The sequence below is a fragment of the Polypterus senegalus genome, chromosome 7 (assembly GCF_016835505.1).
Source record: "Polypterus senegalus isolate Bchr_013 chromosome 7, ASM1683550v1, whole genome shotgun sequence".
Classification (NCBI taxonomy): Eukaryota; Metazoa; Chordata; class Cladistia; order Polypteriformes; family Polypteridae; genus Polypterus; species Polypterus senegalus.
The window spans coordinates 344,702-361,847 of NC_053160.1; the positions used below are offsets into that span (position 1 = coordinate 344,702).

General features: G+C 47.7%; 1 protein-coding gene across 2 annotated transcripts in view; it reads right to left on the minus strand.

The window, feature by feature from the left end:
* Positions 1–17,146, minus strand: part of LOC120532256 (tudor domain-containing protein 7B-like) — a 65,354-nt gene that overhangs the window by 31,563 nt on the left and 16,645 nt on the right. For both annotated transcript variants that reach the window (XM_039758114.1, XM_039758115.1), the window contains exons 3-6: positions 10,415–10,562; positions 7,241–7,364; positions 1,167–1,237; positions 235–428 (exon numbers count right to left, since the gene is read on the minus strand). In XM_039758114.1, coding sequence (XP_039614048.1) covers positions 235–428; positions 1,167–1,237; positions 7,241–7,364; positions 10,415–10,562 — 537 coding nt within the window. The remainder of the gene's footprint in view (positions 1–234; positions 429–1,166; positions 1,238–7,240; positions 7,365–10,414; positions 10,563–17,146) is intronic.

The window sequence follows — 17,146 nt, forward strand, 5'->3', positions numbered from 1 at the left end:
ATCCTTACAAGAGACATTCATGGAAAGTCACACGTGACAGAAGTCAGCACGAGGGTGTGCAGGAAATTGAACAAGACGACATTCAATTTAAAAGAAATCTCCAGAACTTTAGGAAAAGGGAAGCCAACTTAGGAGCTACAGAGTGAGCGCCAGGACCTTCAGATGTCAGGCACTGCTGACTGGCACAATCTGAGAAAAATCAAAGGTCTCCCGTCACCTTTCAGTGTGACCTACCATACAAATGTGGCTCCAGTGTTCCACGTCCTTAAAGGCTTCCTTGGGCCACTCTTCACCATACAATTTCCTGTACAACTGTGGAAGGCTTGTAATCCAAATGCCATGGCAGAATTTTGCAAGTATCTCCTTCAGACGCGTCTGGACCAAGGGCACACTGTAGTCTTTATTAGGCATCCTGGGCTTAACACTGGCTGAAAAAGGAGACACGGATGTTTAGGTGAGGAAGTGGCAAAGAACACCATCCCTAACAACGGGGCAAGGGCAACCAAAATTGACCTTTCAAGTTCTCCAAGGACTGGCATTACTGTAGTCTACTCATGGCGACACTGGGCCCAAGTCTGCCACTAGCAGGTAGATTTACAGTTGCTCAAGACTCCAAGATGGAGGCAAGAAATGATAAACCTAAACAGGGGAAGCCGAGTGTGGCAAATGTGCAGAAATACAAACTTATGTCAGCTTTCTGGGGCACAAACACACACACACACACAGTATCAAGATTTCAAAGTTATTTCTGAGCCGCACAACAATAACTACACAGAGTGGCACATCTGACTGTGGAGGAGATCACATTCCGACAGCCATAACTGAACTTCAAATAATGACAAGATGGCTGGATGAACAATGAAATCTATGATGTGACAGACACACACCAGCCCTGGCGAGCGTCAAAAGGGCAACGCTGCAAACAAAAGGAGATCTGGAGAAGGCACGGCCTTTCAGAGCCCACAAACTGGCAAGTTAAGGGGACTGTGGTGAAGCTGAAGGAATCGAAGGACTTTAACTTCGAGCTAGACAAGTGTCCTCTGCTGCATCGCCCAACTGAGTGATTATCACACTAATGACCAGAGGGAGAAGGCCACAGACCTCCACGAGATCCACCAAGGCCAGCGGCTTTGCAAATCAAGATGTCACAAGAGGCAGAAACCAACCGTTTGCTTGGGCTGTGCTCCTTAATGAAGCTTTCTGAATCTTTAGAGGAAGCGTCTGCCAGCTTTCAAACCTGAAAAAGAAGAATTACGGTTGAATACAAACAAATCTTCACTGGCACAAGAGAACAACAAGAACACAAATTCAAGTCAATTCTTAGTTCTGGCGCATCGGGTACAAGACACAAGCAGTTTATTATCACACACACAGTAAAAACGCATGTTAAAAGCAGGTCATGATCAGCTTCATATACAAAGACAGAAAGACAAAGTATAAAAACAAATAGCAATTACAACTCTAAGATTCCAAAATAAGGTGCCCAGTGCCCGGCCTACCGCAGCAGTCACGACTATTTAGGAGGCCATGACTTGTGGTTTGGATTGACGTTCACTTTTAGCCTTGAGGAGTCTCGTGGTGTGCGATTTCACACTTCTGTAGCGTGAAAAGCATGCGTTGAGGAAGAGTATGGTCTGTCATTATGTTACACCTTTCACTTAAATCCGAGTCTGCTTTACTGGGCCAAGAACGTCAGTCTATGGAGGTTGCCGTGCTTGGGTTGCACAATTGCAGATTCATTCGGGGTTTTCAAGAAACAAACTTTATTCATAAACAGCATAAAGCGGAGGACGTCTGGTGCTGTGCAGGCCTTTAAATGTGCCAAGTGCTGCACGAGAAGCAGATCAGGAGACAGCAGCAGCCGCCCAGCATCTAATGGAGCAAAGAGGCGGCAAAGCATTCGCTCCCATTGCAACAGCGTTCGGGAGGGGGCCTCGGAGCAGCGACCCGGTCCTCGACGGGTGTGCAGAGCCCCCTTCTTCACAAGGTCCTTATGCTATCCCTGGCTGCACTGAACTTGTATTTGGGCTTAGGGAGGGCCGACGTCTCGAGGCACAACGCCGCTTAGACACTTGCAGGAGTCGCAGGTATTCACACGCTGGGTTCCAAACAGAAGCTGCCCAGCCTGATCCATTACAGCGCCAGCCTGGGCTCATCACAAATCACTGCTATCTGAAGCAAAACTGGGCAAAATTCTTAAAATTGTGTGCACAGACACAAACAAGCAAATTCCAGCAATACATGACAAACACAGACATTCAGGAAATCCACGTGCACAAGATGGGTAAGGAGGTGGAGGTTGGCACTGGCAGGCCGTGTCACTTGAAAGGGTCCAAACAGGAAGAAAGGTTAAGATGGGAGTACGGTTCGACTGGCGTCGGTACCAGCCTTCAGACCGGTGCCAAAACTACTACCGGGTAACCGCAGACACCAAAGCCTCCCGAGCATGGCGTGATGCACTGTGCCACCGTGCCAGACTCCACACCAATTTCCTCTTCACCCGCTCAAACCTGTGGCGTCACCTTGTTCAGTTTATAGAACAGTCGTCTTTATACGGTTCCAGTATTGAGTGTCTGGTTTGTGGCTTTAATGGGAGTTTGAGAGCAAAGGGGAGGTTTTCCAGTACTGGCATACTGGGCTACCCTAGTGAGGCAGCTAACTGGAGGAATCTAAAGCCTTGAAGGAAATCAAGCTCTGTAGGGAGGGACAGACACCCAGGATGGAGACGCACTCTCGGTGTCCACTCTGATCAGTCTGTACACCGAGGACAGGCCCGACCAACAGACCTGCCAGGCTTCAGGCTCGCTTGTCTGGCCTGCTCTCCATGGCGCATGCCTGAAGCCAAGCAGCTCACAAATTCTTTCCAGTCTGCCGAGTCACCATGTCCTCTCAACAACAGACTGGGATTAGCAGGACATTTCATAACGGCTGCTGCCACGCGTTCTCTGATGAACTGCCGAGGTGAGGTCATTTTGTTTTGTTGCTTCAAGCAGACACAACAGAGAAGACAAAAGTAAATGACACAAAACATGCTGAGCACGGCACGCTGAAGCAGCACATCACATTCTGCCGAAAAGCTTTCAACACACAAAGAGTTGGAACACAACAGCACCTTTATGTTGGCACCGACATCAGACCTCAGTGAGCGAGGGCAACCCACCCTCATCATGGCATCTGGGAGTCACATCATTTTAACAGGACAACACACACATCTGTGCAAGGGAGTCATCCGCTCAGTGCCAAGAGACCACCACCGGTGTCAACACAAACCTACACGACCAGCATGGCATCGGCCATCCTGTGCTCATCATTTATGCTCTGGATTCTCATTTCAGGCATGCCGGGTTTTCCACCTTCGATGTTTTTGCACCCTCACCTTCCCAACATCGTAAAGCCATCCTTATTTTATCTTGGCGACTTCACAGATGACCAAAGGCCAGTAGCGCCCACATCCTTGTGCTCACCATCTCCCGTCACGTTCGACTTACTAGCATCTCGTAATCTCCAGCTTATTGTTTGTTCTCATCCAGTGGTTTGAGCTCCATGGTACGGATGTTATTGATGCCAGTTACCTTTACTATACTCTGTGGCTCCTTGGTCAAGCCTCACATTTTCAAAGCAGTGCCACGTTTACAGTCCGTACTACCACCTGCCACACGGCTCGCCCACTCGCTCCCCCCCTTGTTCTGTGTGTTCCACCACACCTCCCCGGTGCCACCAATGGCCTACATGTCTCTGTACTTGGGGGGGCAGCTAGAATAAGCCGCACAAACATCAGGAAAGGAGTCAAAATCTAAACCAGCCAATCAAGAAAACAGGCCACCAAAGCTGAACCACCAGGCAAGTTAGTTAGTGGTGAAAAAAACAAACCAGTAACTGAGTACGACTAATAAATAAAAAGAGCAGGATCACTGGGAGAGACGAGCCACACCGGAAATCTCCACTGCCAATTAGCCTGTAGCGCTGGCATCATGTGACAGGACGCTCGGACCACCGCCCAACCCAACAGTCATGAACCACATGGTGGCAGTAGGACCACAAACTGACAACACCTTTGATAAAAGGAGAATAGAAGATGTGACCGTTCGAATGAAGCGCACTACATGGGGAGACTCCCTGATGTCCAATGAACCCGAAACAAAATCAAATACTAACCGGCAAGCATACACCTGAACCACCACACTGGCATCAAGTCCACAGAAACGGATTTTTATATTTTACATCCCAGTTCTGTCCTTCATGCTCCTGAACACTCCAGGACGCCATGGGTGGTCCTTCATGCGGTTACCATCACATGCGCCGACACGCAGGCTCTGCTCACCTCCCAGCACAGACCGTCGTCATACGCCGGTTAGCCGATTCAGGCCTTCATTCATTTACAACAGACGTCAGGTCAGCGTTTCCTACGGCACTGCAGGGTGGAGACTTGTGAGGGAGAAGTTCAACGCAGGATGTACAGACCATCCAGGAGACCCTTCAGCTCGTCAGGCTCAATTTCAGGCCTTGTGGCCAACACTCCACTCCTCTGGTGAGCTCTTCATCCTGCTCTTGTGCAGCACAACTTCAGAACTGCTTCCAATTTGGATTCAATGTTGTTCTACCATTTATGACGTTGGTTTGAATTTAAATACCTTGCTTACTCGCACTTCCCAGGAGACTGAACGATCTCGTGTCACCAGATATGTTCATTCAACACATGAAACTCTACATCACTGGGTCAAGTGGACACCCGAGAAGCTGAGCCCTAAAGTTAAAATGGCTTCCTTAACTTATTTAATGAGGGTGCTGCACAGATGTGACTCTGCTCTGCGGACCCAATGATTAGTTTATGGCAGCAGCAGCAGATCAACTGTTTGACCCGAGCGTCTCATGATGCACCAAGGTCTGACGGGACATTCTACTGTCCAGTATGGAGACCATGATGGGGGTCTGGCACTGCCCTCCAGTGGCTTAAGTCCTACCTGACTGACTTTAGTCTCGGCAACAGCAGGTCCGGCTCAGCGCCAGTCACACAAGGGGACCCTCAGGGCTCGGTCTTCGGCCCTCAGCTTGGCCACATCGCTTGCGGCTATGGACTGGACTGACTTTCAGGCAGTTGACACTCAAATCTATTTCAATGTTAAAAGTGAAACTTCAGCGCTCACAACCTGCCTCAGTGAAATGAAAACCTGGATGGAGCAGAACTTTAAAATTAAACTGCAACAGACCGACAATCAAGCACAACTTTGACTGTGCAGGAGCTCACTTTCTAACCTTGATGGTGAACTCAGACCTTCTGATTCAAGGAGTCTCGGTGTCATGTCTGATTCGTCCCGTTCTTATTCTGCTCACATAAACCACGTTAAGCTTTCTTACTTTCACCTCCATCCCATATCCCATGAGCGCTCACTCCTCTCCTTTTCTAACGCAGATGTGATAAAAGCACATCCATCATTGGTTACTGCGACTCCCTAATGGCAGGCGCCGCTTCTAATCTTCTAGCGCAACTCCAGCCGATTCAAAGAGTCCTGACAGGACAGCAACGGCGAGCACAGGACGGAACACAGAAATCCTATTAATATCCTACAAAGCTGTACGTGGCCTCGCAGCGGACTACACCAGCGACCTTCTCCACCACTCTGCTCCTGTTCGGCCATTAAGCTCCGATTACTGCAGGCCTGCTGTGCCCCTCACTAACCTGCACTCCACGGAGGACAGTATAGCGCCCAGACTTTGGCATGACCTGCTGAAATGGAGGAGATCGGCCGACTTCAAACTCCTCTTCTAAGGAAGGCCTTCCACTTAACCGGACATTCTGCCTCCTCATAGTCTTCCTCTTGGTCCAGATGCTCCGTGTATCACAAATGAGGTTATTTGGCCTCAGCAGACCCCCAGTGACCCTGTAGTTCGGATATGGCAGGTTGGAGAACGGATGGAGCAGCATTCTCCTCTGGCTTATTGTCTTATTCTGTGTAATGCTCTGAATATCCTGTACCGATCTGTTGTAGTGGTCTGTTCAGAAGACCCCCGTATCCAGTGCTACACACCCACCTCCCGTTTCTTTACGATGTATTATTACATTTAGAACTAGCAGCTAACGTGCAGGCTTTACAAGTCAGTCCAAGGATACGTCCGCACTATCAAGTGTCACTCAAGGAGCACCCATTACCGTTTTAGCTGATCATTCACCCTAACCCTGCGTTAACCCCTGGAAGAGGAGACTTCTGGAGACGCCAGCTCAGTGCGGCATTTGAAGGATCACAACAGAGTTCTGAAAGCGCCGAGTCTAATCGTGCTAGGATTTGCTCTGGCTTATTATGTAGAAGAAAGCCACAGTCCAACACGGCAGGCTCCGAGTTGACTCACATGGCGGTTACTTACTGGACGTCATCTAAACGGAGTTCTGACCACACTCGACAGGCACAAAAGGTAAACTGACCGCTTGCTACAAATCTCCTAGTTGGCAGCTTAAGTACTCCTTCAGGTATTTTTCTGCCAACGCATGCATGCCCAGGGTAGGCGAGTGTCGAAGTCACGTGTGTGTGCGCGGCCCGAGATGTTATGTCATTTACTAAAGTACAGCTGTGGACGCTGATGGTTTTGATTTAAAAGCACATTTTTTAAACTAAACAGCAGTATGGACAGAACGTCTCTCCAAACTTCTTTACCTTCCAGACTCCCACCCTCCATTCCTAAAACGTTGGCCCTCAAGATTCGATTCATCCCACGTTGCCTTTATTCTGGTGCTCGGACTCGACCGTACACTCCACATTAAGTTATCTGCAGACCCTTTTTGTAAATTAATTAGCTTGTGTGAGTGGAAATGTATGTTAAGACGAAGGATAATCAACAGTCCACAAAATGGGAAACTGGGCGTCAGGGAGGAGGACAAACACCCAGGTGACAAGTCAACTTCATGGAAACAGCAGACAGGACATCCCAAGAGCCTGGAATGCACGTTGTGGGCTGAAACCAAATCCAAAAGAATAAAAAAAGGACAACATGAACACCAAGGCAAACAACGGAGGACGAGGAGACAACCTGAACTGAACTCGGCAATCAGACGAAACGCAGACACATACAAATGAAACCACAAACCTGCCTCAACTCAGGACAGTGACAGACGGAGTGTAACAGCAGCGCCATTAGCGGAACACGGACGGACACAGGCCGACAACACCCGGCCCCACAGCGACATGCCAACCGAGTCAGTAAGACACCTGAATGGCATTCACAACAGGAAGGTTAACGCTCAGCTCACCCGTCTCGAGCGGCAGGCGCCTTCGGTCCATCCGGTGCTCTTGCAGGTCGACTCGCCGACTGGGCCGGTGGCTTAACTCCTCGTCCTGCTGCAGCTGGCTGCCTCAGGGAACTCTTCAGCTTCACTACAAGAGGTTTACAACAAAGTCACGTTAGAACAGAGAGGACCTGAAATATACGAGACAGCGGCAACACCGTACAAGAAAGTGGCAGAAAGCAAAGCACAAGCAGAGGCTGACATTTTAAAGATTAACTTTCACACCTTTAACAAAAAGCAAAGCACATCAACGTCTGAAGGTCATTCAGACAAATCCAAAGCCCCTTTGATGGATCCCATATGTGGACTTGTGGTTCACGTCTGACACGAGACTGCAAGTCGCTGCACCACTCAAGCAATCCTGTTTGGACATCCCACAGGTGAGCAGCAGTGACATGTCGAGACGCTCAACACCACCATCCACGTGTCCTACAGTCATCGGCCCACCTTCCCCATCGCCACAGGGGTAAACGGACCATTGTGTCCCCATGTGACAGAGATGCCCCCAACTTGCACCTCGGTTTCATTTCTACACCGCTTGACCTGAAGACGACTGTGGTGCTCATAGGCCAATGACAACATGGCGGGCTTTATACCCATAATATAAAAATAACCTCCGATTTAGAGAGCACAGCAATTCCAAGGTGCACTCGACACTATGAAGGCTCAAAAATGACCTGAACGGTTGTCTCCTGATCCGGGACGCCAGCCCCGCCCCTCCACTTGAAGGTCTTCCAGGAATGGCAGAGGGAGGCGAGGAGCCTTGAACCCTCATTTTGTATTCTGAGCCACAGTCTTCATGGGGAACATGGCGGACTCGCACCAGCCAGAGCTCCAACTGTGGACTCTGCTGTGGTCACGTCAAGGTCTTACATATCTGAGCACGGGGCGCCGGCTGCACGGATCAATTTATCCTCCTCAAATCATGCCAACACTGGGGGTCCCACGCTGCTCAACCCCTACTGGAGTTTGACCAGGGGGGCTGACAGTTACTGACCACATCAGCAGGTTGTGTGTGCCACTGTGCCACAGAGGTCAACCTCTCATTGCCTTTTGTGATGCCAGTTGACATTTCCTGCAGAGCTTAGTGATAATCTCTCTAAGTTGTCGCTCGATTATGAACTGATACACCAGTGCATTTTTAGAAGGTTGACCAGATATTGTTCTGACAAACACAGATCATGGCGTCACCCCTCCCCTATTTATTTAAACACGGGACACTTCGGGTCCCCACTGGAGTTAAAGTAAGTTGGCGCACGACAGATCATCAGGCACAGTGACACCAAACTGACAACCAGCCTCATACTGGGCTTTACAAGCCAGCTATGACAAACCACTGCCATCATCCAAGAGACTCCACTGCTGACCCAATAATCAAACCAACAAAATTGGAAACGAGTTATGAGAGGCAGCCGTCCGACACCTTTAAAAACACGACGGTCAGAATCAAAAATCCAATCTGTTAGGACGGCAGTCAGTGAAGGAGAGTTGGCGCAGGTTTACCAAAAGCAGACTGAAATGGCTGAAACACAGAGTTCCCAGTGTGTGTGCGCGCGTGCGGGGGGTGGAGTGCCAAGGAGGGCAGCATTCTGGGAGTCGGAAGACAAACGCAAGACGAGTTCTGCACCGACGGACCCCAATAGGCAGCTCTGCCCTATGAGGTTACACTCTCAGTACTAGTGGTCTTTTGATCGACTTTTCCATTTTATATTTCAATTTAAATTGAGTTAATAAACCACAGTGACTGAGGAGTGCCCAACAGCCCGCCATCTGTAACTCCAAACGCTTTCACAGCCAGTTACCAAAAGTCTTCTGATCAACGGTCACTAAGTCATAAAAGTACCGTCGTCAGTTTGAAAGAAATTGGGTTACAGCACAACAAGTGACCACAAAACGAGATGCTTTGTACTGGGGTGGGCATTCTGCCATGCCAGCCAAGAACAACTGGCACTGAGCTGAAGTGGCAGTTAAAGAGCAAATGGAGTTCAGGAAATCTCCCATATTGGTGGAAAATGGAAAACCTCACAGTGAGCAGCTGGGAATTCCAGGTATGTGCACTGCCATGACAAGTGGAGAAGATGAGCACACATGCACACTGCCCAGCACCTCATTTGTCACATTAGCTCAGAATCGGTGGCACCGGCCGCCAGTATGGATAAAGAACTGAACGTTCCTTTCATAAAAACAAAGCTGCTGCACTGAGGCTAGGATTTCAAACAATTCTGAGGACACACGACGGCTTTCCAGCAGGTTTCGGGTCAGAAGGGCTGGCTGTCTACTTTGGACAAACGTCTGGGAAGGTAGGCGCCCGAGTCTTAAACTCTACCTAAAAGCAGCTTTAAGAAAGTGGACCAATCTACTTATATCTGGGAAAAGCCCAAGAGACTGAAGGCCAAAACGAAGCTGGAGATGCCATGCAGAACCATGTGGCACAGCCAACCTATGCTCATGGCAGTTTGGATTAGCCACACAGTGACAGCATGCAATGCACGGTTGTGTCTTTCACTGTAATAATGAAAAGATGGCGGAGGACACGACTACTGTACAAGTGTAGCAGAACAAACAACTTGGGGGTCAAACTGTACAAACCCGTAGTGGCGATCCTGAGGTTTGGCCATTTGCTTCAGCCAAGTGCAAGGACAGCAAACACTTGTAGGCACCAAGAAACTTGCCAGGTGAAAAAGTCACAGCAGCTAAACTGCTTGGTGCCCTCGATTATCACTGCGACTGCGAACGCCAAACCAGAAGGCAAGGTCAGTGTGGCATCGGCCATCAAGTATGCTAACTTGGCATAATAAGCTGTGGCACAGGGGCAGGACTACTTTTACCATCATGTTGCGTATACTGATGAAATGTGTGACACGCTTGGCAACTCATCTGTCATTAAGGCAGTACACGCACTACCCTGGGGTGGCCGGCTGCTTCAGACCCTGCACACTGTGGGGTTCACACTAGGACTTGCTTGAATGCCTGCTTAGCCCAGTACCTGGCATGAAGCAGCCAATCACTTATTAGCTACAGCTCCTCGGGCGAATCTGAACCCACCAACCATGTTACTCAAGCGGGCGAGTACTCCAGAGCTAAACACCTTGGCAGTTTGGGCAAAGCTTGGTCATCAGCAACAAAATCTCAGCTTACCAGGGGACATGGTGAAACGCGGCTCCTTCCTTCTTATTTGGCAGTTGACCAGACGTGACCCACCGCTCCTCTTCTTGGAGCACTTCTGTCGGGCAACTAGCTGGGCCAAGTGGGCCGTTTCTTTACAAATGGCAGCAACACACACAGTCTGAAAGAAAAAATTACAGGCAGCTCTTAAAACTCATTTACAACGGAGACTCAGAGGATTTCACCGTTCTGACAGGGATACATTAACACGATTCGACTCGTGTGGCAGCAGACTAAAGCCAAGACCACAGTCCCTTACCACCAGAATGACGACAGAAGAGTGCAGTTTGGCGGTCGAGGCTCTCCATACTGCAGCACGTGCCATGGCCGTACAGGCCTCCCTCCCCACTGGACAGGGCACCGACACGTCTAAACTAAACGAAGGTTACCCGTCTGCAAATGGCAGCAGTTTGGGGAAGCTCCTATGCATGTGGACAGACAAGTCTTCATTCAGAACACGGCACTGGCACCGTATTTATGAATCCCCTCCTCATCTCTGAACTGGCCAAGCGAAGGAAAACAAACCCCCCCCCATCTGCATCACCACACACTTAAAGTTTTAAAGTCTGCATGAAAACATCAAGATCTTGTTCAACTGAAAAAACCAAAGCCAATGGGCACAAGTACAGCAAGGGCTTCGAGGTGATGTTCTACCAAGGTTAGCACAGATGTGGACCATCCATCCACCCTCTTCTGCTTATCCGGGGTCGGGTCGCGGGGGCAGCAGCTTGAGCAGAGATGCCCAGCCTTCCCTCTCCCCGGACACTTGTAACTCTTCCGGGGGAATCCCAAGGCGTTCCCATGCCAACCGGGAGACAGTCCCTCCAGCATGTCCTGGCTCTTTCCTGGGGCCTCCTCTCAGTTAGACATGCCCGGAACACCTCGCCAGGGTGGCGTCCAGGAGGCATCCTGAACAGATGCCCGAGCCACCTCATCCGACTCCTCTCAATGCGGAGGAGCAGCGGCTCTACTCTGAGCTCCTCACCCGATCTTTAAGGGAAAGCCCAGACACCCTGCGGAGGAAACTCATTTCAGCCGCTTGTATTCACGATCTCGTTCTTTGGGGCACTACCCACAGCTCATGATCATAGGCGAGGGTAGGAGCGTAGATCGACTGGTAAATTGAGAGTTTTGCCTTACGGCTCAGCTCCTTTTTCACCACGATAGACGAGGCAGAGCCCACATCACTGGACGCCGCACCGATCTGCCCGTCGACCTCACGCTCCATTCTTCAGCGACTCGTGAACAAGACCCCGAGATACCTGAACTCCTCCACTTGGGTCAGGATCTTGACCCAAATAGGAGTAAATGGAGGTTGGGGTGTCATCACAAGATGAACAAAGCTCAGTAACCCCCAAACAATGTACTGATGGTACATAAAGTGAGGTCTGCTCCAAGGAAGAGCTGTGGAACTGCTCGGAGGAACATCGGAATCAGAAGACGACTCCTGCTGCTCCCCTGCCTTAGAAACAAGTGAGGAGGTGCAGAAGCAGCAGGGTGGGGTTTGTCAAGATGGCAACAAGCAAAGGTCATCCAGCCTCAAAGAAAGAGAACAGTGCATTTTAAAAAGCTCACTTTAACTGCTACTGTCGGCCTGGCACAGCCAATCTAACCACGTGGTGCCAATGAAATAAAAACACCTAAAAAGGTCGTAAAGGCTGGCAGATGTCCAAACTGAATGGCCAACAACTCAGTCCTTTGTATAAAAATGGACAAGACTGTGCAGGCAGCCCACAGGCAGGGCCACCTCGTACCCAATGGAGCGGTCAGCAAAGTTCTGACAAGTTACACATCAACAGCATCATGTCACTCAAGTTGATAAGCAGGGCTAAGGAATCCGTCCAGGTTGTCCATTAATGGGACACCAACGTTTAGCTGACCTTCTCAATTTCATCCAATTGCACTTGTGTTAACAAATGATGGTGACATGATGAAGGTCGCCAGCAGTGTTCCGCTGTAGAGGTGCAAATTAAAACAGCCGAGGGCCTTTGGTCTAAAGAGGCTAGCAGAAGGTCCATTCTGAGGGCCACCTTCAGGCCCCTTATCAGCGCCAACTCTTACTTGGTACGATGCCATTTTAAAATGATTACCACTTAACACAGAATGAATGTAACAGTTTAGTTAGTGACAATTTGGGGAGAACGCATGTCGAATAAGAGGATCTCCACGTCTTTGGGTTTACAAAGCAAATATGGAGCTTCTGACCCAGAGTCAGGGTTGTGGAGTCCGTACACAACACCGTCAACTCCTACTCCAGCTCCTCTAATTGTAATTCAACGGATATTTGCCGTGATAAGTGAAAGCGCACACACCACACAATACAAACCATTTCACCACTGCCAGCGTTGCACACCAGACTTCTTTTTAGCAGTCTAACCCTGGACAGCTGTCCAAAGGCCATTTGCAGTTCTTTATCTTTAAAAGCCTTCATAAGCGCCACGGTCAGCAGAATTCATCCCATTCTCATTCGCGCACATCACTCGCTTCCATTGGCCATGCATAGAGACGTTTCAGTGCAAAGAGCGCCCTACAGCTGAACACCGCTGGCCATCTTCATGAGGTCGAGCTTCCAGTCAGTACAAAGGTACCCAGTTTACACACAGTTACCGCCAATGTGGAAACCCATCTAAGTGGACTGTCGCTCCCCAGAGAGCACTGTGTGTGCCCAGAGCGGCGACTGTTGAGGTGGCAGCAGTTTCTGCATCGTTTGAGTGGAACAGTTTGGACTGAAGATAAATCAGCGACATGCCGACCGTTTATGTGCAAACACAACACACACTTAGGGCTGCGAAACACAGCGATGTGCTGCCCGGTGTCACCATGGACTTGGAAATCACGGCCACTACTGGACATTTGTGACTGCAGTGATGATCGGTTACATCCTGCTTTTATCCCTTAAAAACAAACATGTCGTTATTCTCAAAGGAGTAATGACTTCAGTGAGGAAAGGAACGTTTTAGGATTGTGGATTTAGCAAAAAAACACTTGGTGTGGCCGCAGGGCAAAGGTCAAGTCTAACCTGTTCACATTTCAGTTTAGAGTCTGCTGGGATGCCAATGGGGCTTTTACACATTTTTATTAAAGCAGTGACAGACATTGAGCAGCCTTAAACACAATCTAAAACCCACAAAATTAAAATGGCTATATTTTTAATTAAACAGCTAGAGGGGAAAACAAAACTCACAGCAATACCTTCCTTCAAGTAGAGCAGCGCTTCCCAAACCCGTCCTGGGACCCCCTGTGGCTGCACCTTCTGTTTTTAATTGGACTCCTGGGCTAACTAAGTGAACGGAGATTAATCAAGTTGTGCGTTTGGGAACAATAAAGAAATTAGAAAATTAAGTTGGGTAAAAAATAAAAAAATGGAGTTTAGGACAGGCCAGGTTTAGATCTATACATGGAACAAACAATGGTGTAGAAATAAAAATGCATAGTAATGTAAATTCTAAGCAAACACGTAAATGTAGAAGGAGTAACACATTAAAAATAGCTTGCCTTAATGCTAGAAGTATCAAAAATAAGGTAAGTGAGGTGGAGTCGTATGTAGCAGAGCAGAATTATATTAGAGCAATACCAGCTAAATAACAAAGATGGGGATGAGTGTAACAGAGGGATACACATTATTAGGAAGGAGAGACAGAACAGAAAAGGAGGTGAAGTTGCTGTTTATGCCAAACAGAATTTAAATGTAAGTCGTCTTCAGTTGGATGATAAGCGCCATCTTAGTGAGGACATCTGGCTTCGCCTGGAAAATATTAGGGAAAGGGGTCTTATTGTAGGAGTGTGTTATAGACCACCCAATTCAGACAGTATTTTCAACACACATCTGTTTAGTAATATCAAAAAGTCAAGTTTACAGGGGGATATTATAGTCATGGGGGACTTTAATTATCTGAATATTAACTGGGATAACCTCACAGATGGAGGAGCACAAGAGCAGGAGTCTTTAGAAGTAATCAGCGACTGTTTGTTAACACAGCATGTTAAAGAGCCAACACGGGGTGACGCCTGACTGGATTTAGTATTCTGTAATAATCAGGAGAGAATTGAGGGTGTAGAGGTGATTGGACCACTAGGGTCACGTGACCACAATGTCATACAATTCTCAGTATTTTGTAAGAGTGCAGATGCAAAGACTAAAATTGTGAAGTTGAACTTTGGTGGGCTAATTTTGAGCAGATGTGACAAAGTCTAAGTAGGATAGACTGGGATAAGACAGTCGAGGAGCAGTGGAGCAGGTTTAGAAATGTAATGCAGGACAGATACAGACCTAAAATATGGAATTAATAGGAAACTAAAAAAAAACTCCACACAGGATTAATAAAGATTTAAAAAAGAAGTTGCAAAGGAAAAAACTGAGGAATAAGGCATATAAGACTAATGACTGCAGAGAGAATCGTAGCGCGTAAGAGAACATGAGGGCAACCATTAAGGATATCAGAGAGGCTAAAAGACAGTTGGAGAGGAAAAGAGCAGATAAGGAGAAAGACCCCCAAGAGATTCTTTAACCTTTTCAGGGCTGATGTCGACTTTTGTCAAAAGGAGGAGTTGACGATGGTAATCAACTGTAAACTGTGACAAAAGCATCTGTTATGTTGGACTCTCACTGCTAGGAGGAAAGGTAGATGCATTGGTCTGACCGAGATTCCATGCGCTCACATGAGAAGCAAGGTGCACACAATGGCAAAAACGGCACTGACATCTGGCGAGAAATCAAAGCAAATGCAAAAAGCAAAATACTCCGTGGATGACGTCCTGCCTATTATCTCTGAACTGGACTATGACTTGGCAGACTCAGATTTTGATATAAGTGATTGAAAACGAATGTGAAGTTCCAGCTTCAGCTGATTGGTCCCCAGCTAGTCGTGGTACTGACAATGTTCGCCAGGGAGGACTGCCACTAAAAAAAAAAATCAGATTGTAATGCACTGCAACCGTGACTGCCGCTGCTTTTGTCCCAGCCACACAAAGACAGCCTCGCAGCAAGCCTGCCACTCATTCTTGGCAAACTGGCAGCCACAGCATGCAGCAGCAGACGTTTTATGTTGGTTTTATTTCTGTGTGAAACCATTTTTTTGGAAAAAATATTCAGCCCTCAAAGAGTTAAATAGTGTAAAAAAAAAAAAAACAAAAAAAAAAAAAAAAGGGGAGGTGGTCAAGTGCTTCAGGAATAGTAAAGTTAATTAAAAGACACAGACAGTGAAATAGCAGATGCCCTAAACTTACATCATTCTGAGGTGTTCACAAGTGAGCCAGTGGATAACCTCAGAGCAGTAACAGGGACTACTAAGGAGGTGCTGAGGGATTTGGAAATTAGAGAGAGAAGAGCAGCGGAGATTAAATAAGATGAAATCAAACAAATCACCAGGACCAGGTAATATTTATCCTCATGTTCTTGAGGCCAGTGACTTCATAATCTCTCCAATGCACAGTGATTTCCTAAAAACGTGTCAAGGGTTTACATCTGAAGGACTGGAAAATGGCAAATAACACCACGTTATATAAAAAGGGTGACAGGGCAGATCAGAGCAACTGTAGGCCAGTAAGCTTAACGGGCATCACAGGAAAATTAATGGAAGGAATTAAGGATAAGATGGAGCAACACATGGCAAAGGCCGGGAATTGTTCTGAACAGTCAGCATGGGGTCAGAAGAGGGAGGTCGTGTTTTACTAACATGTTGGAATTCTGTGAGGAGGCAACAATCAAAGTGGAGCTTATGAGATTATTGATCTGGACTTTCAGAAAGCATTTCATAAGGTGCCACATGAGAGGTTGGGCATCAAGTTAAAAGAAGTGGCAGTTCAAGGTGATGTTTTTAGATGGGTGCAGAATTGGCTCAGACACAGGAAGCAGAGGGTGATGGTGTGAGGAACCTCATCAGAACTGGCTGATGTTAAGAGTGGTGACCAGCAGGGGGCAGTGTTAGGGCTGCTGCTATTTTTAATATATATAAATGATTTAGATAGGAATATAAGGAACAAGCTGGTGAAGTTGGCAGATGATACCAAGACAGGTGGATTAGCAGATCATTTGGAATCCATTATATCATCACAGAAGGACTTGGACAACAGACAGGCTTGGGCAGATGAAATTTAATGTCAGTAAATGTAAAGAATTACACATAGGAAGTAAAAATATTAGGTTTGAATACACAATGGAGGTCAGAAAATCGAGAGTCCACCTTATGAGAAGGATTTAGGAGTCATAGTGGACTCCAAGCTATCGACTTCCCAACATTGTTCAGAAGCCATTAACAAGGCAAACAGACTGTCAGGTTATATAGCGCCTTGACGTGTGGAGTACAAGTCACAGGAGGGTCTGCTCAAGTCTTTATAACACACTGGTGAGGCCTCATCTGGAGTCCTGTGTGCAGTTTGGGTCTCCATAAAGACATAACAGCACTAGAGAAGGTCCAGAGAAGAGCGACTAGGCTGACTACAGGGGATGAGGAGACATTAAAAGAGCGGAGCCTTTACAGTTTAAACAAAAGATGAAGAGGAGACCTGACTGAAGTGTTTAAAATTCTGAAGGGAATTAGTCCAGTGGATCGAGACTTGTATTTTAAAATGAGTTCATCAAGAACACGGGGACACAGTTGGAAACTTAAGGGTGAATTTCACACAAACATTAGGAAGTTTCTTTACACAAAGAACGAGAGACACTTGGAATAAGCGACCAGTTAGTGTGGTGGACAGTAAGACGTT